The 24,384-nt window shown below is 38.1% G+C and overlaps 1 protein-coding gene across 10 annotated transcripts in view; it reads left to right on the top strand.

The window, feature by feature from the left end:
- Nucleotides 1-24,384, top strand: part of kcnip4 (Kv channel interacting protein 4) — a 211,250-nt gene that overhangs the window by 144,002 nt on the left and 42,864 nt on the right. Inside the window, exon 1 of one of the 10 annotated variants that reach the window (XM_037534746.1) lies at nucleotides 11,046-11,590. The exons of 8 other annotated variants lie outside the window; for them this stretch is intronic. In XM_037534746.1, coding sequence (XP_037390643.1) covers nucleotides 11,479-11,590 — 112 coding nt within the window. In that variant the 5' untranslated portion in view covers nucleotides 11,046-11,478. Of the gene's footprint in view, nucleotides 1-11,045; nucleotides 11,591-24,384 lie in introns of those variants that run through there. One more of the 10 variants, XM_017713952.2, reaches the window with a different exon arrangement.

The raw sequence follows: 24,384 nt of genomic DNA, 5'->3' as shown, positions 1-24,384 counted from the left end.
GAATGGAAATGAGCAAATACGTGCCTCTGTCAACATTTGGTTTAGCTGAACTTGCTCTGTGACCCATTTCATGGGGTTATTTTGCAAGGTACATCTAAAGGGAAAAGACTTTTGTTGTCTTTTAAATCCTTCTGATTGAATATAAGCTAATCACACCATCACTCATTCATTACAATCCAACCCTATATGTTCAAAATTCAGCATACTGCAAAAGTCAGCAGAGTTGAGAGCAATGGAGGGCAGTGACATTGAGATGATGTATAAATTAACATTACAGTAATAGTTTGCTGAGTTTATGCATCAAAGTCTATGTCCTCATCACTCTGAGCGTTTATGGCTGAAAGATAACATTCATGACTAAAAAAAAAGGAAATGCTTGCTGTGGATACAGGAAGAGCCTATTCTATGGTGAAATCTCAAAGAGGCATACAGACACATGATTCAGATGGTTGAACAAGAAGTTATGTACTACTCAACTATAATCATGTATGAAATGCTATAGCTCATCTCAAATTTAAATCACCCACCACTCACTCGTGATGTTCCATTTTGACATCGCCCTCTTCTGCACTGTCCTGCATTGTTTTTGTTAGCAGTTCACAATTAACAACCATTGCAAAACAAACGTACACAGTTCTTTTTCATTATCTGTGTCTCACTATAACTGCTTCTAAATCTGCGATTTTGGAGTGCTGGGAGTGTGTAAGTAGTCAACTGGCACTTTGTGTCATCATAATCGTTGCCCTCAAATATAAAGACCTCACTGGGAATAAGTATCTGAATATGTTGGTGTTGTGGTGCAATTTAAACTGTTCTTGTATGATTCACAGTAAGAGAGCCTTTTTTGATTGTATAGGACAGAACAGTAGTGAATCAGTAAGTTATGTCTGCTCAATAGCTTCAGTTGAGTAAAGACTCTCAGACGATGTGCAGTTCCAAGATGGTATCTTTTATACATATCTGTTTCTGCAGGGAACACTTTTAGTAACTCAATGCGTTGTGCTGCAGCCATTTGATCAGGTTAGATAGTCCTGTACAGAGCCAAGCATTTATTGACCCCAACATAACAGTAGCAGTCTGCACAAAGCAGGCAAGTATTGGGATCCATTTGATGTAAAGAAAATTTAAGAAGTAAGACTGGTAAAGAGTGTCGTGGGACTCCAAACCAGTGGTTGAGCAGTGTAAGTGAAATTAAACATTCGCTATTGCTGTTTTTATTATCTTCACATTAACGTCTCTCACATCTCATTCTAGGCCTTCAGAGAAAACGTAATGATTTCTATGAATAAAGGGTTTGCAATTTGTAGTTCATTTTTATTTAATATCACCAAGCTTGTAGTATTTAAACTCTAGTTGTAGTATTAATCTGGTCATTGCTAAGCTTTGGTTGGAAACAAATGAGAAGATTATCAGGTTTTGTTCTCCATGGTATGTTGTATATCTACGCTACCTCTCCTATTGGTTAGGCATTCAGAAACTGTATCAAAAGTCTAAAGTGAGCCTAACATGTCAGATTTACCACAAAATTAGGTACTTTCAGTGGAATCCACCATTTTAAATTACAGTGGGTGGGACCAGGTTTGTGAGACCTTCTGGTGTTCCCTACATACATTTCAGAAGGAAAGGAGTGTCAGGCCTCTTTAATAAATGATTACTGTAAATCTCCTAATATAAAGTAAAATTTGTGTTAATACATTTGTAACAATTTTCAGGTAAAACATGGAATGTCTTTTACAAGCTTTAAATGTCCTTGCTTAATCTACAACAGCCAAAATCGTTCATGTGAATCACTGTTAGCTTAGTGCTAGCATGATACTAGAATCTCATTAGCAGAGATCAATGTCATCTTTTTGTATGAGATTTAGGCCCTTCCTATACTACCTTAATGATGACCAAAGTGGTTACATTTAGTTATTTATGGTGTATGTCGTGGGGTAAGCCCTGTTCTTGAGGTTCTTATGGAAGATCAGTGTTTCTGGCTCTTGCAAACACTTTCATGAGCAGTAGGCTGTTGAATGTGTCAGGCCTTTTTAGTAGAGTGAACCACACATTTGTCAGCATTCACAACATTACTTCACCCGTACCCAAAACTCCCCAGGGTTGCAGTTGCCCACCATGCTTTTGTACCTGCTGACAAATTCATAATATGTTACCCTAGGCATCCCAATATGAATTAGATGTTAAAGGTCCCACTCAACAAAGTTGAACTGCGGCTGTAATAGGTTATTCTAAGATTTTTAATTGAATTTGTGTAATGTACCCTGAACATTGCTAATCACTGATGCTTCCTGTACTGCTGATGCCAGTAACCTTGTTCAGTGACACATCTGCAAAGAGGCATTAGCCTTTGCTGTTCTGAGCACTTGTCTGATGTTTGTGGGCATAGTGAGAATGGCCAGCCCATTGACCTACACCTACACCAATTGATTTATATAGTGCTGCTTGGGTAAACACAGCCATTATTTTTGTAAAAGTGTGCTTGGCTCTGTGCCGTCATGTTTGTTAATTTCGGCTCATTGAAGGTCATTGGTTGACTGTTTCTGTATAGACTAAAACTTGCAAGAATGTATAAAGTCTCTTTTTCCTATTATGCAGACTTGCAGTCTTGAATGTCTCAAGAATAACATTAATACATCTGCATTTTGACTTTAGATGACTTTACAGGGACAGGTCTTATAATTCAACTTTACATACCTTTTACATGCAAAATGCGACACTCTTGACTATTAATCACATGCAGAAAGTAAAATGCATTATTTATTCCCCTGCCACACAACAAATAAAAGTACAGGATACTAATTGTGAGCCTGGGGTTCAGGAATTAGTTCTAACCATGTCTTACATGTAGTCATACAGAGTACAACACTAGGGTGGGTGACAGTAGAAAACCCATGAAATAATGTCACGATCCTTGACCTACAGTACCATTCTGTTGAGACTTGGGATGTGCCAAGTATTGTGATATGACATGTTGTGACATTGTGATATATTGCTTTTGACTGCCTGTATTTTCTCCAGAAGAAATCTTTATCTAATTTATTTTACACTTTGCTATTGTACGTAAAATAATTTTTTAACAAAGCCAAAAAAAAAAGTTATGGAAGCAACATTTCAGAAACTTCCTCCTACATTTACATATGTAGCACATGTTCTTATCCAGAGTGACTTGCATTAGGTGAACATTATTGGTGTATCTGTGACATTCATGGATGGCCAAAAGATTCAAACCTCAGAACCTGTTCTGCATGCAGGCCAGTGGATTTATCTGCTGCACTATCCAATTGCAGCTAATTTAAGGAGAACCTGGCCTCTTCCTGTTGCTGTCACTATATCAAAAACATAACTGCTATTGGTTGGATGTGAGCAAAAGTCTAGACAGCTAAAAATGTTTATATATTTTGGTAGCTTTTATTATTATTTCTTTTCCTTTCATTTTGAAAAGTATAATGTACTACATACATTTATGAAGACAGTATATTTACATTTTTATACTGCAGCAGATTTTGCACTGTAGAGTGCTGACTGTTTGGCAAGCTTGTAATGCAGTAGTATGAAGTCCTATAACTGGTACAATTACAAATTACAATTTTGTTTAAAACCTATGAGAATGGGTTCACACAGAGCATTTTCTCTACACCATCTTGTAGACTCAGGAACGTTTGCTGTTGTGATAACAATGAACTTAATATAAACTAAAATACAACAGTGGAATTACATTCCTGGGCTTCTCTTGCCCAAAATATTGTGATGAGTTATCAGTTTTCATCACTCAAAGAGAACACAATGAACCATGTTGTGATTGTGCAGGAAAGATGGCATAGCCAGTTAGACTGCTGCATAGTCATATGGTCTCTGTCATTATACAGTGGAAAACAATGCTGTCAAGTTTTTTTGTTCTCCCCCTCTGAGCATGAGGAAGCAGTTGACAATTTGTTGCCAGTAGTTCAGAAAGATATGGTGGCACCAAGGTACGTATCATAGGAGAGCTGATCTGGCCTTAGGCCTTCATCCTCCCAGACTAATATTACTGTCATGCAGTGGGGAAGAGATTTGCTGCTACATTGGGAATTGGCCATGACCAAATTGGCAGACAACAGAAATAAATAAATAAATTGTTAAAAAGTAAACAGCCATCGCAAGACTGTGTACAACATCTGCCACATCATCTTAATGATTTCCTCCTCAGGACACTTGCAATTGATTTCTCTCTGCAGGCCTTTCAATAATATATTTTTTCTACTTCTCAATTTATGGTCCATTTCTTGGTAGTGTTTTGGACAGGCTGCTGTAGTTCGATATGCATTTCATCTTGGCCAGACTTGCATTGAACGTGCTTCAGGAGTTTTGTCAGAAAGCTCAGTGTTCAATCAGTTGAAATAACATGCTCATCTGCGAGTTCCTGATTCAGTGTGATTGTTAAACAGTCGTTCAGCAGGTGTCGTGGAGTTATTACTACTCTGCATAATTTGCTCCTCAAACACATTAGACACACACAGCTCTCTGTGCCATTTCTGCTGCCTCTGTTCGACTCCTTTCTGTAAGCACAGAGGCTCTCACAGAGGACCTGTCTGCTCTGCTGTCTCAGAACCATACATGGAACTACAAATCAGTGTTATCAGGCCCAACTGTCCTGCTCTCCAGGCTTACAGGTACAGCTCAGACAATGGCCACGATTCAACTCTTTCACTTCCTGTCTGCCCACTGGCAGCTGAACATTGTGTTGAGGGCTGAGATCAAAGAATTGAATTTGAAATATCAGTTCTAGCTGTCATGTTTATCTCTTAGCACATTAGATTATTTTGCAATTGTGTTGCAGTTGATTGTGCCCATAAAAAAAAAAAAAACCTCAAACGCCAACAAAACCAGTTTTTACTATCTCTCTCTTATACTTTAGAATTAACAGACTGTTTTTGGTGCTGTGCCTTGAAGATGGATATAAATGCAACCTCTGTTCCGACTGGCTGCCCTGTATTGTGCCTATGGCTGAACAATATTGGCAAAATGTTTGTTTGTAGTATTTGTAGAATTGCTAATGATACATTTATGCAACCAAGATGCACTTAAATAAATGTGTATGTTACATAGGCCTAGTTAAAACTTGCACCTGGTGGGGAAAAAACATGGAGCTCTTTCCCTACAATTTTTAGCTGGCCCCACTTGAAGACCACCTGCATAGTGCCCCCTGCATAATAATAATTATGCAAAATTTTCCCATGCATAACTTAAGACAGTGTTACTGATAAATTAGGATAAAATGAATAACTCTTGCAGTTTGTAAATTGTGCTGTTTGAAATTGTGATTTTTTTTTTTTATATATATTTAAAACTGAAGCTGAAAGATTGTTCAGTTTTCTCTGGGCTGAAACACTCCTTATAACTTCTATGTGAATAGGTGGGGCTGAACTGCTCCAGACCGAGAAAGTGAACAATGTAAATGCATTGTGTGACAGCAAATTCGGATGGGCTGTTTTTATAGCTTAATGTCTATAAATTAGGATATCAGACGAGCCCTTTAATGTTGGCAGAAACCTAGTCAGCTCTGTTTGTGTAGAGAAGAGAACCAGTGCACATTGTGTATGCAGCACTGCTCAGGGCGGCCACGGTTCACAGGCTTTAATTGCTTGCATTTCACACACATTGCCTTTTTAAATATGATGGGCTAATTTCAATGTTTCCTAAATATTGGAACCTAAGCTGATTTGCATAGCCTAACAGGTATCACTGTGTGGCATGTAATTAGTCCCAGAACACTGTCCAACTGGTATCAAAACAGCTTAATGATCCTATTATAGATTCTTTCATGTCATGTAACTGTCAACAGCTTGATAAATGGCATTTTTGTGGTGCAGCTGCTGCATATCTGAGAGTGGTATAATTGTGGAGCATGGCCCTAATAGCTGGGTGTGTTTTAATGGATTTTCACTGGTATATTGGAAAGTGTGAAGCAGAAGGAAACTGTTTGCTCAACTCTATCTATGAAAGAGTGAATAAATAGTGCATATTACAATTTTTATCCATAGTGCATAGTGTAAATAAGAGTTACCAGTCTGAAGGTTCTCATAGTGCTCATATACCTTTTTCTTAGTTTTGTTCTGTGTGACCTTTTGATATTTCTGAAGTGTATTTGTTTTCATATTGTCATTTAGTTCACACTTGGGTATACATACAAAATTAATTGCTTGGGGATTTATAGAGATTATACTTTATATCATGCTCATTATTGCTGGCTGTTGTAGGTGGGTTGGTGATTGTGCAGTGATTGCATGACGAAAAGAATTGCAGCTAGATATCATACGTTCACATTAAAAGCTCTCCCAACAATGAGTTTCCTGATTAAACAGTCTGCACACAACACAGTAATATATTTGTTTTATCTCTGTACTCAGTACATTATGTTTAAAATGTCTGAGGCTAAAGTGCTTTAAGATGATGGTATTTATATATATATTGGAAGAATCAGAGCAAAATCACTGACTGTGTTGTGGCATTAGCATAAATTAATCAAAAACATAGTTAAAACGTGAGGTGTCAGTCAACACATTGGTTAGATTGGCTTAGTCCAGCAATAACAAACAACTTGGCAGACCACAGAAGACAGGGGTGAGTGTAGAATACTTCCATCAAGATCAGTGATAGCATGCACTTCTAAAAATGAAGCTTACGTGGTTCTATGGAATTGTTGCACAGGTTCTTTTACATTTTAAAAAGGTTCTTCACTCACATCTTATTTACAGAAATGGATCTTGGAAGTGCTACTCATAAAGATTCTCTAAGGAACCATGTGTTTCTTCTAGCATCTCCAGGCAATTCTTTTTGGAACCCATTTTTAAGAGTATGTATAAGACTACCATAAAGAGAAGAATCCAAAAGTCTGATCTGCACATTAGATGCAAACCACTGGTAATTCTCAATAATTCCAACCATACTTGTAAAGCGTGTGTGTCAGGCTTCAGTCCTTGCAGGCCAAAACACTGCAGACTTCAGCACACTGCCTCATTAAACACACCTGATTCAGCTCATCAGCTAATTAGCAAGGCCCTCATGAACTGACTGCAGAGCATAGATGAGAGTAAATACAAATATTCATTGTACTTTGGCCCAGAAGGTGCCCAGTTTGACACCCCTGTTCTTAAGCAACATTCAATTTTTCCCACAAAAGCTCCAATGCTGAAAAATATAATGTTCTTGACCAGTTCATGCCGGTCAGTCTCCTTGACTGAAAGTTATGTAGACACATACTTACGTGCATGAACACTTGGCTAGGAAGGAAATTTGGCACTTTCAGGGATTTCCTCTTTATTTTGAGTAAGGGGGATATGATAGACGAGGAAGTGCTTTTATTCCTGTGGTGTGAATAAATAAAGATGCCACTGGTTAGTTGTCAAGCTGAAATTGACACCAACATTGCCAATAACTATAGCCAATAATTATGTACTATAGGCTTTTAAGGTATAATTATATATTGCTGTCCTTTTTAAATGGTCTGTATTTAAGAACAATCAAACATCTGCATTATAATGTTCATCAACCACACCGCTCTCAAAATTTTGCCACTGGAATCAGCCTAGGAGAAACTGTTGGTCAACCCAGGAATGGAGATTTATACTAAATGTAGGTATTTTTATGAATCACTTTCAACCTTTTCCAGTTTTTATTTAAATAGAAATCAGTTGCATTTTACTGTTGCCAGTATGTTTGGACATGAACTATTTCTCTCCTGTTTGAGTCGAGAGCTGAACTCGGTGGTGCTGTAGGTGACCTGGAATAGAGCTCAGCTCCTCCAGCACCCTCTCTCAGGTTTACAGGCAGGCCAGGGCTGATAAGAGAGCCCCCAAGGACAGAGCAGAGAAGGCTTTGGCCAGTAGACATAATATGTAACCTCCAACCAAAATCGATTTTCTCACCATCAGAAATCGAAGAACAAAGAGCCGTCACATCATAGACATGTCCCTATGGTGGAGCACGATAAGAAATCAGCCCCAGAATAGGGCAGTTCTCTATCAGCCTAGTGTGACATTTTAGCTCTCACCTTCAAGACGTTTTCTGAAGGCTGAGTCCAGGACTAGGTCTGGGCCAGTGGGGCATGAGCACATTTGGTTTGATGTGAGCAAAGTTCGAAGAGGGCTTGTATTATAAAACTGTTAAATATTCAGGTCCCTTTATTCAGAACAGTATTTGGTCTTTAAGCAGGAGTAAATGATGAAATACCAGACTGTAGTCGTTTTCAGAGCCTGGAAACATAGTATCCATGGTGTTCCACCCAGATAAATCTGTGTATACAGGGAAGCAAAGTCATACCGATATCAGCAGATATTTTCCAAAAAAATAGTCATCAAACAGACAGAGATTTGACTGATATTTCAAACCGATATTTAATCCTCCATTTATTGATTTTTTTTTTTTTCTTTTTTTTTTTTCATTTTTCCCGATGGAAGGGCTGAATGCTAAGGTGATGCTGCACTACTGTGCTAAAATGTCTGCATTTTAGTCATTTATTGCATTTGTAAAACTACAGAAATGGTAATATACCTTAATAATAAACATATCATAGGGCTGTCACTGTTGATTATAATACAGATCAAGTAATCTACTAATATTACCCCATATGTATGTTTTTACAATTTTGGAATATATATAGTTTTAAAACTTGCATCATCCTGCTAATTGGCATTACATCTTTGCCAGTTCGTTGAACATGTGAGTTTAAAATTGTATTAATTTTTCATTAGCTGCAGTCATCCTAGAAAATATATCACCAAGAAAAGGTCCAAAAACTGCGAATCTAAAAGTCCAGCAGGTGGCAGTATTTAATTGTTCTGTTGAAATGGTCACTGACCATTGAGATACATCTGGCTGAAAGACTGAATCAATATCCCCTGATTGAACTGAAGTAAATCCTCATGGCCGCTTGCTTGTTATTCTTTGGTCTCTGTTTCTTTTCTGCTTAATGAAGATAATTGGTGTCAGCACCAGAACACAATGGATTTTTTTTCTCCTTTTAATATGTGCTGGGATCAATGCTTAGGGGCCAACTAGGGAATAGAATAGTGTCAATAAAAACACAAGGTCAGCAGAATGACTCAAATTTAAGCTTGAGGTTACGTAGCTTTTACTGTAGAATTAAGGATTGATTTAAATAAGCAAAACAAAGCAATTCATATTTGCTGAATGGACTGTGAAGTTTAATGGCTGGAAGGCTTTATATGAGTGTGATAAGGTTTCATCAAAGGGTGTAGTGATTTCAATACAGCGTTGAAAAATTGGTCTATGAAAATTGTAGTGCTGATATGAACCTCACTGTTTCCTGAGGGTTTCACATTTGCCAGCTTTTATACCCTCAGTGATTAAATAAGCAGGTAGGGAGGAGGGGAGAGGCTTATGCTATACATGCACCCATCCTCAAGTGTTTTTTTGTTTTGTTTTTTGTTTTTTTTAACCTGTTATTACTTATAAATTCTAGGGGTTATGATTTTTGAGACTGATGCATACAAATCCATCTGTATCGTATATAATTACAATCAAGAACACAAGATGCTGAAAACTTTAAAAATATGTCTAGTAGACTCCTGGACCCTGTTTGCATATGCTCATTTAATGTGACTAACACTGGATTGTTAAGATTTTAACCACTGGCCTTTACACTTTGTAGTCAAATTCTACAGCTAGCACATAATTTACTATGCAGCATGTAAATTGGCACATATACAACAGCCAATTGCCTGTGGTGATCTTTGTTTTTCTGTTCTATTCAAAAGCATATGACAATTTCATATGGGCCTGTTCATTTCCTCACACCAGCAGTCAGTGTTTACAAGAAGATGGCTCCTGTATTAGTAATCGTCCTCGTGAACCATCTGCGTTGAAATGCAGTGTGTTGTAGCGAGATGGTGACCAGGTAAAGAAGGGCTAGCTAAACTGTTGCTTTGTTTAAGCAAACTAATTTGGCTGCCTAAATAAAATTGAAAGAGAGACTCCCATCAGGAGTTGAACTAAACATTGCCTCTAAAGTTTTGACTGTTTAGGGGGCATTTTTGTCACTGGATTGTAAAGGATTTCTGTTGTCAAATGTAGCTTGTTTAAACTGGTATAAAACATGTCTCCAATCCAATTTACATCTGATTGTTTGCTATATTTGAGTATTTTGTGTATTTACATTTGAGTCTCAGGATTAATTCCAGTTAGACTATCCACATGTAATGACCAGGTGTGGTATTGGTTTCATTTACACCTGCATTTCTGTCTGGATAAACCTGGTACTCAGGAAGCATGACAGTAACAAATGTAAACAGTCCTAGTTTCCACTGATTTTTCAAAATATATGCAGAATTCAATTGCTGAATTGTAAAAGAATTCAAAAAGTAATTTCACTGTGTAACTACGCACAGTACATCTTCCCTGAGCAGTGCTGCTTGGGGCAGTTGGCGTTAGGTGCCTTGCGTAGGGGTACAATCAGGCACACCCAGTCAATGTTGGGATTTGAACCTGCAGTCTTCTGGTGGCTATCTCACCTGTCCTACCACTCCTACCTTACAATGACTTGTTCATGTAGTTTCTTTACCAAGAATGATCTTTACCAACAAATTATAGATCAATTTTTGGACATCACCCGCTTTTTTTCTTATCCATTTCATGTAATAACTTTCTTTGAGGGAGCTTTTAGAGACATAAGCTTCAGACGTCTGAAGTAAGTTTCTCTACAACAGTGCATCACATCAAACCATACTGAATTACTTAATTTACACCATAACCATTTACATTTAGCAAACATTTTGAACAGTCTCTTCAATTCCACTTAAATCAGTCTTTAAAATATCTTTTCCGGCAAGATCCCAAACATTTCCGTCTGAATTCCGAGTGAATCGTGACTTGTTTATATGTTAAATACAGGTCTGTATCTACATGGTTGCAATTTTTTATTTTTTTTTGTCTTCTCCTCCTCAGCTCCACCTATTTCTCCTCCTGCCTTTCTCTCTCTCTCTCTTGCTCACTCTCAGCCCCTCCTCTCCACAGAAACTCGCAGCCTCTCAAATAAGAGCATGCTTCAAACTCGCACAGCAGACTGGGTCAAACTCTCTTGTTCTCTCCTGCTTTCTTCTCCTCCTCATTCCTCGTGGCCTCTTCTTGCGCTCTTACTCTAAGCCAGTGGTCCTGGAGTGCCCCCTCCACTGCATATTTTGGTGCCTGCTCTAACACACCATATCCACCTATACAGCTGATTAATAAGGCTTTCCTTGGACTGGAGTGGGTGTGATAGCGGAGGGAAGACGCTGGAACGTGCAGGACAGGGGAACTCCAGGGTTGGGAACCTCTACTCTAAAGAAATCCCCAGGGGTCTCGCACAGCCTGGAATTGGGGGCCTGGGGGTGCCTGGGGCTGCCCGGCCCCTGCAAGCCCACCGCAGAGGGCACCTGGGCACTGGGGAATTGGAGCACGGAGGCCGAAGCAGAGTCAGGAGGGCATGAGCCAGAGCAGGGGGCCATGCTGAGCACAGTGTGGGAAACGGAGGGGCTACAGACGCTGGGCATCGTGGTTATCGTGTGCGCTGCGCTGAAGCTGCTGCATTTGCTGGGGCTCATCAGCTTCTCTGAGGGTAAGAGAGGATCAGACTGGGTGTATGAGTTTAAGCATGTGGCTCCATTAGTATGAGAAAATGAGATCTGGCTACATGCTGGCAGAACACTGCTGTTATTGCTTCAAAAAGATGTAATGGTTGGTCTGTGAGTTGTAGAAGTTGTGTTGTTAGCGTGGGTTGGCCTTTGGGCCATCACAATGATGCAAATAAATTAATTTCATTAACATTCACTTTCTTGATAAATTGGTGGTTTGTTGGCAAGTTGGATGCTAATTATTCCAAATTGATCTAAGAAAAATAACCTAAGAAATAGCCATTCATGTGCATTTTTTACCACATAGGCACCTTCTAGTTTTTACTGAGGTCTTTCTGTACTATACTTTAAATGGTTTGTTGTTTAAATGGTTTAACGGGCGTCCACAAATTTTTCAGAAATTTCAGGATTTCTGCATGATTAAGTTATAGTAACCCAAAATTGTTCAGTGTTTGTAATGGGAATAGACATCTGAAGTGTTTAATGCCTCTAAAAGCTACATCACGTGAAATGATTCTGAATATGCTGATGGATGCCTGACACATTTATTTATGATGGTTGTGACCAAATAAATTTAAAATAAAATAGCTTTAGGCAAAATTGTTCCCAAGGATTTTTCCCTAAGTTTAACAGTTTCAGCATTGTGATGTGCAGGTTTTCTGACCGATTTACATAGTAAATAAAATGACTCTTTGTGTTGTAGACATTGCAGGTCTTTGTTCTACTGCTGTGGGAAGAAGTCATTGAAGAGTCATTGAGTGTTTCTACAATTTTACATTAAACCACTGACACTCTTTCATTGCAGTTATAGTTATTCAAAAAACATGTGTGGAACTTATAGTTATTTGATTAACTGGCAGAATAATAGGTATATTACTCTGTCCCTATCATAATCGATGTTGATGGCTGTAGTTGGGTTTTTTTTAGTTGCCGCCGGTTTGTTGAAATCCAGAGAGCAAGGTTTTTGATTTGAACTGGGTATAATATGTAAATATATAGGTAAATTTGCTTGAGATATGAAGAGGAGGGAGATAAGGAAAGTCTAATTTACAAAGCTACTGGCAAGACACAATGACAGAGAAGTGTTTTGGAAAAAGGTTCCAAGTGTTTTAACTGATGTTATGAGAGTAGGTGAGAGATGTTGGCAAGCTGGGGCCTTTTCCCACACTTAAAAGTACTGTATCTCAAGAACTGTTGTAAATAATTGATTTAATCACACCTTTTTCCCAGCCCTCTTCAACCCATGCTTCGAGTTTCCACTCCATAATGTTCCAGAGAGGTTAGTCCACTGCATAAACAAAGTACTTTTGGCTTGATAGCATCAACCTACATCAACTGTATGAATACAACATTTAATACAGTACAGTAGTGTTGTATATGATGAGGTTTTGTGAGACCTACAAGCTAATGAACCTAAATGATTTTAGCCTCTAAGCCCTTCTGAGGTTCACATTTAGTGTACACATAGTGTAATCCACAGTGTATTACATCTACAGTACAATAAAACAAAAGTACAGAGATCATTTAGCCTAACATACAGGATCCTAAATAAATCCCAATGCATTTACCTTAAATGCAACAAAAACATCTCTTCATTATATATTTTGACTTGAGACTAGAGTCTTTAAAGTACTTTGTGTTGATTAAATTGTAAGAAACCATTATACCCTATATTGCATTTTATACATTATAGATTATATATTATATATCTAAAACCCAGAGCTTTTGAAGCAATGTACTGCCAGCTTTCCAGGTTATTCTGTGTCATAGCTGTAGTGTTTCATTTAAATGGGTCATTTAACATCATTAGACAGCACGGGTGCTGCATGCCAAGGTGTGGCGAAGCTCAGCTGGTGCTTTTAGCCTCCTGCCCGAAGTCGTCAGGCAGAGCAGTTTGTTTTCTCAGTCAGGTTTCACCCTTCACGCATAAAGCAAACATCTTTGAAACATCTCCATCCCTCCCACTGAAAGCTAGGTGCTAGAAAACCCAGCCACCCAATGTCAGCTCCTTCATAATCACTTTACAAAATCCACACATTTTATAGACCACGTGCAGTAATTAGCTAAATGGATGCAATCAAAATGTGATATATGCACTTAAATAAAAAGGTACCAAAAAGGTTTTCTGGAGTGATGCTCCAGAACACCTACTTTTGGTTCCCTAAAGCAGTGGTTCTCAGGGACCCCCAGATGCTCCACATTTTTGCTTGAACTCCCAACACCAGGACAGAGCAAATATATGGATAATACCTGAGGGCTGGTGCCATAAAGAACTTGGATGGTTTCTTTTTGTAAATGGTCTGAGTGTGAAGAACCTTCTTGAATTTTAAAGAACCTGCACATAATGTAGAGGTTCTACACCTTTTGTTTTTGTCCCAACATCCTAAAAACCAGCCTTTAGACCTGGTTCGCAAAGGGACCAAAAAGACCACTTTTTCGCCTTCCAATATTCTTTATAAGCTAGTTTTCAGTAATAAACATTGTCACATCAGTAGACAGAAAGAACAGCGTTCAACAAGGTGAGCTGAATTTCAGCTGCAGCTTTTTAGCTTCCTGCCTGAAGCCATTAAGCAGAGCTGTTTGTTTTCTTAGTCGACCAACTTAGTCAATCAACGGCTGCCATCTGCTGGAAATATGTAGATTCATAACTTCATGTTCTGAGAAATTTTTCATGAAACTTGAAAAATCAATTGCTTGTTCATAGCCTAATAGCCATTTCAGTTTTTTGACATGGTGTATTGTGGCAGTTTGTTTTGGTCTCAGCTTCGATTTACTAGATGCTGTGAAGCGGCGTGATATTGACTGGTAGGATTTCCATTCACACAGTAAGAGGCCAGGTGCTGACAGCAGTATTTAACTCAGATTCATGATTATTCAAAGAAACAAAGTTGAATATGATGTTTCAAGATGATTTGATTTTATGAATTCATTAAGAAAATAATTATAGTAGTGTCAAAATTAAGTAATGTTTGAAACTCTGATATTTTAGACTAATGTTCAATACACCCGCAATCTCTATATCTATATTTTAAATGAGCTTTTATGAAGTTGAAATGAACAGAACAGAAAACCACAAACAGAAAATGGAGTGCCACAATATGAATAAAATGGCTACCACAACACATTTGCTGTTGATTACAGGCCTAAATTTCTTTCTTTCTTTCTTTCTTTCTTTCTTTCTTTCTTTCTTTCTTTCTTTCTTTCTTTCTTTCTTTCTTTCTTTTTCTTTTTTTTTTATATAATACATGCAGTTCAATAGAAGTAAAGATGATACTAATGAAATACTCAGAAAGGACCACTGAGATGTAATACATCTGTTACATAGTCATATTGACCTCATCTACCCCCTGCTTCAAAGATTAAGTGACTTGAGATGTCTAGATGTAAATGTTTATGCATGCAAAAAAAATTTGGAAAAGATTGGGTGCTAACAATCTCAAGTGTAAAATGTTAGTCAATTTCTATACTTTCCATATGTGAAACCAAGTTAAAACTCAGATATCACAGTCAAACTTGGAGAAAATGATCTTCTGTGAACTGCCTACTGAAACTGTAAAGAGTCATGTGTTTACCTTAATAAGCAGCTCTTCTGTCTTTGCTGTCCACTGCTCATGTAGTAGAATGCATGCAAATCTGTCTTCATCTTTTTCCTCTACCAGATCATTCATGCAATCAAACGCTTCAGATCAAGCTCCTGACTTGTAAAATTGCTTCAAATTAGGAAAATTTGTTGGAGGGGGCAGAGTTTTAAAATTGGGCAAAAATAATCAAGTAGTGTAGATTCAACTTCATGTTAATGCTACTGCATCTAAAGAGATTTTAGACAATTATATCCTACCAGGTTTGTGTCGGTGGTTTGTGTCGGTTGATTCCAGCATGACTGTGCCCCTGTGCACAAAGCAAGGTCCACAAATACATGGTTTGATGAGTTTGGTGTGGAGGAACTCAAGTGGTCTGCACAGAGCCCAGACCTCAGCACCACTGATGAACACCTTTTTAAGATGAATTGGAATGTCTTTTGTGAGCCTAGCCTTCTTGTCCAACATCAGCCGTTGAATGCTATTTTCACTTAATGGGCACACATGTCCACAGACATAAAAAAAATCTTCTGGAAAGCCTATTTAAAAGAGTGGAGGCTGTTATTGCTTCAAAGTGGGCCCAACTCCATTTTAATGCCCATGATTTTGGAATGTTTAACAAGCTCATGGTCAACTGTCCATTTACTTTTGGCCATATAGTGTATCTGCCTATTCTCCAGCAGTTTAGCTCTGCCCATTTATGATGGAGTATTTCATCCCAGACTGGGACTTTTTGAACTGTCACAGTACAACACAGCCAATCAGAATAGAGGTCATTTACATATGTCTATTTTAAAGGATATTCCATTCTAAAGAATAAAGAGAGATTGGAAATTCAAAATAGCAGGTGGAATTTATTACTGAAACAGAGTTTAATATTTGCTGGAAACTGTGGGAAACACACCTACAGTAATGAGTCACTAACAATTTCTCCATTTAGTTACACTCTTTAAACGCGGGGCTAGGATAGGTGCAATGGCTAGTCATTATCTCCTAATTGATAACAGAGAGACTAAATGTCTCCCAGTTTATATTTCAGACATTATCAACAAAGCAATCTCACTGATCCCTGACCAGGCATAAATGGTCCTACAACACCTACTTGATTTGTGCGTCTCAGCAATGTGGATCTTAGCACAGCCATTGTTTCATAGCGCTCACTGAGGACTGGGAGAACTAATTAGTGTGTCAGTGAAGATAAATATTGCCCACCTCAGCTGTGCACTTCAGTGTGTGTACACACGCGCACACGCATACACACACCATGGTCCTTAGTGACTCAGGAATACAGAGGGTGCTTATGTCAGATTAACAGTGGCGCCAGCCATTAGTGGAGGGAACATTGTGGGCATGATGGCGACGGACCCCTTTCTCCTGGCCTTTGTCTCAGACATGTCCTTGTGCGCGATTCACGAGCCTCCGACAGAGCTTGAGTCTGAACTTTAGCCTGCAGATGCTGATGAACCTCAGCAGATGAGCCATGGTAATGGGCTGTCAGGAGCTAAAGCATAAGACCTTTTTCTTTTTTACTTCTGCCTTAGTCATATTGTTTTTTTTGTTTGTTTGTTTTTTTTTTTAATATCATGAAGTAGTAGGTAGATAATTAAGAGGTTATCTATTATCTAATTAATAGATTAACAGTTCTGCTAAAATCTTGGTCAGCAGTCTTGCAAGTGATTCTTGCATTTGACCTTTTTTTTTTTTTTTTTTTTTTTTTTTTAGCAGTAGACATAGGTGGGGTTCAGTTTTTAATGCCCAGTAGACGCTGGAGTGTTGTAAGAGCATTGTTCTATTACACTACATCTAAGAATGATCAGTAGGCCAAAACTATAACCTCATAGCTTGGACATTTTCACCATATTAGACATATATTCAGAATTTAAATTTTTTTAAATCGTCATAAAGGTTAAACTTCAAATAGTAAGTAATTCGATATGGCGATAGTTTCTTTCTAATGTTATTTGTTCCCATATTTATGAGCCACGATGGAGACCTCCAGGGGGCAGTGATGATCTGTTTAGTCCAAAGCATGGAAGGACTACTGTGGCCATCTAAAAGCCACCATACACCTAACAAAATGCACAGCAGATACTACAGATCACAGCTATGTCACTCGTTTACTCGTATTGATATGATGGAATAGACTAAGCCAACTAACTATGCACAAGCTGTTTTTGAGCTAAAAAAAATTTAGATGAAGCTAAGGAATGTTAGGATTATATGTAGCACCAAAAAGGTGATATATATACACACTACTCACAAAAGGCTAGGGATATTTGGCTTTCGGGTGAAATTTCAGGATGAGCCTAAAATGCACTCTAACCTTTACAGGTGAACTTAATATGACCTTATCTAAACTTTTGATTGCAACTGTTCAGTGTTTCAGTACTTTTTGCACAACCTGCTGTTCTCTAACAAGGAGCTTAACGGCAAAGTGGTGGTGGTGTTACAGTGTGGGCAGGTGTGTCTCGTCAATACAGAACTGCCTTACACTTTGTGAATGGTACAGTGACAAGCCCATACTACTGAATAACATCATTAATCCAGTCATTGTGCCTCTGCATGAACAACACAGGCCTCATTTCATCTTCATGGATGACAATGCTCCAGCTCATCGAGGTCATATCATTAGGGAACGGCTGCTGGAGACTGGAGTGGCCTGCACTTTCTCTAGACCTGAATCCCATAGAAAACCTATGGGATCAGCTGAGTTACCGTGTAGAGTCTCGTAACTCTGTACCCCAGAACCTCAATGACCTGAGGGCCACCCTTCAAGAAAAGTGGGATGTCATGCCTCAGCAGACAATGAGTTGAATTGTGAACAGCATGAGACGACATTGTCAAGCTGTAATTGATGCTCAAGGGCACATCACAAGTTATTGAGTCATTGACATTTTTTGTTGGGGTATTCCCACCACTGTTTGCTTTTGTTTCAATAAATTGTTTGAAATGAGGAAATCATCATTGCATGCTTCTACTTAAACGCCCTACTTTCATGATATTATATCACTGTAGCGTGAACTTTTTACGTTTTCCATAAATTTCACCTGAAAGCCAAATATCCCTAACTTTTTGTGAGTAGTGTATGTTCAGTTGTGTCAAGCTTGACACTATAACAATAGAAGAACATTTTTTGGTGCTATATAGAACACTTTTCATAATGGTTCTACATAGAACAATTTTCCTTACTTAAGGAACCTATGAAGAACCATCTTTTAAGAGTGTAGAACAGTGCTTTCTTACACACACAGTGTACATTTTTACATATTACAATATTAAAGAATGATTGTGTTTGAGTGCCCCAATATGTACATATTATGTATGATGAATTGTTGTAATATCACAGAGCAGATTTAAATGTGTTGTCTGTAAAGTAGGCAAGCAGCTAAGCTGAAGTTCAGGCAGTGTACAGGACAATGTGCTCTCCTTGTGCTTTTACCAGTCTCTAATTTAGGCCAGTGGTTATAGGTGGCAGCTGACATGACCTTTCCACTTACGTTTCTGTGCATCCCCTCAGGTGGCTTTAGCTATAATCAGAGAGACGGTAGAAGGCTGGCTCACGCTTTGTGGAAGTGTAATTGGGAATGTTCTGGTCTGTTAATTAAAGGAGCTTAATGGAAACTAACGGCTGTCCATTCCAGGGACTAACATTAAGGGCAGGTTCTGAGTGGCTGGATTCAATTCACCAGAAGACATTGACCACATCTGCTTTAGAAAGGTGTGGAACAGTAATATGTTCAGTTTAATGGCCCTTCATCTTATCTCAGAGTATTGATCCCCATTAAGAAGAAACTATAAGTGGAATTTGACATCAGTCTCACAAGAGAGAGAAACAGAGAGCTTTGATCACAGTACAGGGACCTTTTATTGTTAATACATGGGTTACGATAGCATGTTTATTAGACTTAAAGGGTAATTCTATCCAATTTTGAACAGTTCTACATAGTTAAGGTGTAAGCAAAAGTATTCAGAGTGGTTTTTATGTGAAATGTTCTGTTCAAGACAAACTTAGTCCGAATGGTTCGCATTAGTGGTGATACGAACCAAGTGTCTGCCTCTATAAGCTCCTTTATGGAACGTTATGACATGAAATGGTTATGAATATGCTGCCTGATGCCTGAGATGTAGTTTTGTGATTAAGCTTTTGGCTAAAATATCCTTTTTTGCAGAGAATTATATGCAGGGAGTTGTAAGGCAATATATTACCTAAAGAAATTTTTTGGATTTACCACTATATGGATAATGTGTTATGTAGACATAATGGCCCCTAGTTCCTACCATCACCACTGTAAAGAATTCAGAGTATGTAAGTTTCTCTACAAAGACATATTTCATATCAAACCACTCTGAATGACTTTGTTTACATCTTAACAATTTAATTATGCAGTTTTAAAAAATTTAAAGCAGATCAAAATGCAAAAACCTAGACCACAGATTGTTCTATGGGAAGGCTTGTCTGCTTAAAATGCCTCTCATGTCTGTGCTCAGTCTTGATTCTAAGTAGGAAAAAATGACTCAATTTCAGTGAGAAAATCTATTGTGAGCACAAAATTGATCTCAAAGGATTTGCTGCTTTTTGTCAGTTGGAGTGCTTTCATTTTATTAGTTACATTTAGGGCTACATCATGTTTTACTTATTGTTCTACTAGACAGCCTAAACCTCTTTATTGAACACCTTCTGTATGACTGTGTTGCAGACAACGAAGCAATAGTAATTTCCAACGTACGTCTTTGGAAATGCGACACAAGGTCACTTGGCTTTGAAAGTGGATGCCTGAGGCTCAAGTTACCAGTTTGAATTTCATTGTTTTCATCAAAAACAGTGTGGACTGAATGTGCTCCATCATCATTTTTCTTCAAGTTTAATTAGTGAGCTAGATGTAGAATAATGTATCCCTACAAATCCAGCACCAGTGTTGCATGTTTATTCATAGGGCGTAGGTGCACTTATACATTATTCATCAATTTGTAGTTTAGAATTTTTTTTCTGTAAAGGGCCTTTTGTAGTTTGGATTATTTAGACTCCATGTTTACTTTGTTCAGCACAGTCTGAATTTGTCTCATCTCCATAATATCCTTAATAACCACACACCTAATTTTAGCCTAGTTTTCTTTCCTTGGCTTTATCTTAAAAGGGCTGTGTGGAAGAGCAGACCTGTGTCAGTTTGTTGCTGCCTAATTAAAGGCAATGTAAATATGTATGGTATGGGCAGACTTTTATATGCTGACTGTCAAGATGATTGTGTCTGGTCACAGAAGAAGGAAAACAGTAATAATAGGGGTACAAGATATTCATTCTTTACTAGTGCAATAGATGTTGCTATTATGAAATCTAAAAGGACCAATTTGTGGTTTAAATGTAAGAAAACTTTGTGTACAACAAATACATAGATCCATCATGTAAGACTACACAAACACTGACAATTGATTTTTCTTTTTCTTTTTTTTTAAACAATGCATCCTACCTGATTGCAGTTTATAGAGGTCTTTTCTGCCTTTTGGCCAGGCATTCCTTATATATACAATCCATCAAAAAAAATGAATCAGTACCTTTTAAAGAATATGATTGTTTCCACAAGCAGTGAGATATTCTCTTCATAAAACATCAGGGCTTGTCTGTTTAACCATCCCATAGGCAGCTCTAAAAGGAAGAGTGGTGGCTTTGACTCTGCGGATGGGGTAATGGCATATAAAGAATTCTGCACTGTCATTACACAGCACTTTACAACTTTGAGTCCAGACTCTCTGCTCTCCAGTGGCCTTTATAGGTGGTCATTTGCTTCGGTTACATGAGAGGAAGCCAAGTCGTTTCTGCTAGAGGGATATCAAGGATCTAGAATGAAAGATATTTGGTTAAAGTCATCCAGTAATTCTGCAAATGGTTATTGTTCTGTGTTTGTTACAGTCATGGGTGGTGACGGGCAATTCTAGGCAATTGTTTTTATAGAGATAGATGTATAGTTATGTACACATCTACAGCATGCGGCTGAACTAAGCTGATGTATGCACTCCAAGTCCAGCCTACTGCCAATCAGCCAATGGAATACTGCGATGCAGCAGGGTCTGCCCACTCAGTCTCTATGGTAACACATTCTGCTTCAGCTGGTATAGTAAAAACAGCTAAGAAATTCCTCAGTTTATAATAAAAGTGGGGTTCACTTTCTAGTTTCCTAAAAAAACATAGTGGTATAATTTGAATATCTAGTTTACTAAATATTATTTTACAGTTCATTAGTTGGTTTTACAGAAATGTTTATGAGCTATTAATTAGCCAATGTTTCTCAAAGAGGGAGTGATGATCAGTATTGAACTAACTAACACCCAGAAACACCGCCAGCTTCTCTGGGCCCAAGCTCATCTGAGATGGACTGACACAAAGTGGAAAAGTCCTGTGGTCTGACGAGTCCACGTTTCAAATTGTTTTTGGAAATCATTGACTTTGTGTCCTCCGGGCCAAAGAGGAAAAGGACTGTCCGGATTGTTATCAGCGCAAAGTTCAAAAGCCAGCATTTCTGAAGGTGTGGGGGTGTGTTAGTGCCCATGGCATGGGTAGCTTGTACATCTGTGAAGGCCCCATTAATGCTGAAAGGTACATACAGGTTTTGGAGCAACATATGCTGCCATCCAAGCAACGTCTTTTTCAGGGACGTCCTGCTTATTTCAGCAAGACAATGCCAAGCCACATTCTGCACTTGTTACAACAGCGTGGCTTCATAGTAAAAGAGTGCGGGTACTAGACTGGCCTGCCTGCAGTCCAGACCTGTCTCCCATTGAAGTGGTGCATTATGAAGCTCAAAATACGACAACGGAGACCCCGGACTGTTGAGCAACTGAAGTTGTACATCAAGCAAGAATGGGAAAGAATTCCAACTACAAAGCTTCAACAATTAGTGTCCTCAGTTCCCAAACGCTTATTGAGTGTTGTTAAAAGGAAAGGTGATGTAACACAGTGGTAAACATGCCCCTGTCCCAACATCTTTGGAACATGTTGCAGACATCAAATTCAAAATGAGTGAATATTTGCAAACAACAATAAGGTTTATCCGTTTGAACATTAAATATCTTGTCTTCGTAGTGTATTCAATTGAATATAGGTTGAAAATGATTTGCAAATCATCGTATTCTGTTTTTATTTATGCTTTACACAACTTCATGCTTTACACAACTTGTATTCCACAGCTGGTCTCACTAAACTTTCCTTTTATTTCTTCCTGAAATTAATAGGTTTAAGCACAGAGGGTAAAGATGTGATTTAGGTTTATTTGCAACAATCAATCAAAAGTACTGTTGCTGGTGTGCAGAACTGAAGTGTTTTTGTTCCTTCAGCTTTAGCAAAAAAAAAAAAAAGTGCAGATGCCATAACTTAAAACTTCAAATTCAGCTTTGACTTTAACAGAAGATATCTCATTTTGAGTGATCGAAATATACATTGAATTGATGATAGTTTCTGCCCTACCCCTTTTCTTTTTTATAACATATTCAAGGTGATTGTGATGCTTTATGCAGATTTCAGTGCCCTATCTCTCTCTCTTTTCCACTGAGAAGCTAGAGGTGTGTGCGTTTGTGTGTTTTGTCAGTGCTTTTTAACAGTAAGGAAAGCGGGACCTGTCCTGTGTGTCCAGTGACCATCTGTGCTTCATTAGTGTTTGGCTTTTGGCAGCTCCCTCCTCTTGCACATCTCTGCTGTAAAACCCCGACCCCCTTTCAGAACCTCTGAATATGCATAAGAACACACAGAATAGCTAACTAACACAGTGAGAGTTACACTGCAGGTAACAGGGCCATTATTATTTTACTGGCCTTTCAAACTCCATTCATTTGTTTTCCTGAATTCTCTCAATTTACTTGTCTGTCTGTCTAGTTCAGAAGATAAACAGATCTGTTTTCCATGTTTCTTGCCTTGGACTTGCATTTGGAGCTTAGCAAACAAGACATCTGTCCTGTCTGAGAGAACTGGACAGAGTGTCTCTTATTGGCTTGGAGAGCACAAGCAAAAAGCAAAAGGAGCCACAAGTAAATTGGAAGATTGGTGTAATGTCAGTTCTTGTTTAGTTAGGATCTTAGGTTAGAGGTTGCTTACTTAGAAATAAAGGGGAATGGGGGGAAATAGACAATAAAACATGACATTTCAAAGCATTTTGACTGGCCTTAATATAGTGGGCAAGCACAGTAATGAGCGACACGTTTTCTTAAAATTGCAAAAATGAGTGATTATACAGTATGTATGTATTTATTTACAGTGGTAAAATTATAAATCATTAATCTCATTGTTTTGTGGGGTTGATCAGGATCAATCTAATTTGTCATAGGTCTAATTTGATCTTTATGGAGAATTTAATTGTTACTCAATAATTAATATTAGTATTTCCGTTTTTGACTTGTTAATAAAGTTTTAATTTGCAAGCTCCCCTTTATAAAATGTTAAAATGTAATGAAGGAAGCAAAAGAAAATCTTGATAACTGCTTAGAAAAAGTATCCATTAACTTCCAGAGTTAAGGTTTTCTTGACCCCTTTGGTGAAAAACAGAACAGTAAAATTTACATTGGAAAAACAAAATGATGAATTCATGCAAAAGTTGAACAATCCACCTTAAAATGTAATCAGTACACAGCTTTATAGCTTTTCACAGTGTAGCTCTTCAAATGGCGTTAAGACAATGTTATGAATCTTACTTTCATTTAAGCACTTTTTGGTGCATGTTTTTGTTTGTACACAGGTATCACATGCTCATTGCTTTTCACTATTTTCTCTTTTCGATTACATTTCAATTAGGTATATATGTTTGTAGTACTGCTCAGTGGAAAGCAGTATAACTGTGTATTAATTACTTTTCATGGTGGATTGTTCAGTTCTGACATGAATTCAGAAAATCCTTGTGTGGTGTTTTTCAGTAAAGAGGTGTAATAGTGTTTGCGTTTCATTTGGCATGTATTCAAGGAGTCACTATGAAAGTTTTTCCAGTGTAGTGATTACATTTCAGTTCTCCATACTAATAGCGCTCTCGCTCTCTCTCTCTCTCTCTCTCTCTCTCTCTCTCTCTCTCTCTCTCTCTCTCTCTCTCTCTCTCTCTCTCTACATATACACATATACATACACGTGTGTACACACAGAGTCAATTGCTCCCCTTCTTGTTCATACAGTGGAGACTCTTTATGGAAACTGTAGCTTTCCACTTGCTGTTGCTTTTGTTATTACATAT

The sequence above is a fragment of the Pygocentrus nattereri genome, chromosome 2 (assembly GCF_015220715.1).
Source record: "Pygocentrus nattereri isolate fPygNat1 chromosome 2, fPygNat1.pri, whole genome shotgun sequence".
NCBI classification, from domain to species: Eukaryota; Metazoa; Chordata; class Actinopteri; order Characiformes; family Serrasalmidae; genus Pygocentrus; species Pygocentrus nattereri.
This window is presented reverse-complemented; position numbering and strand designations above follow the sequence as displayed.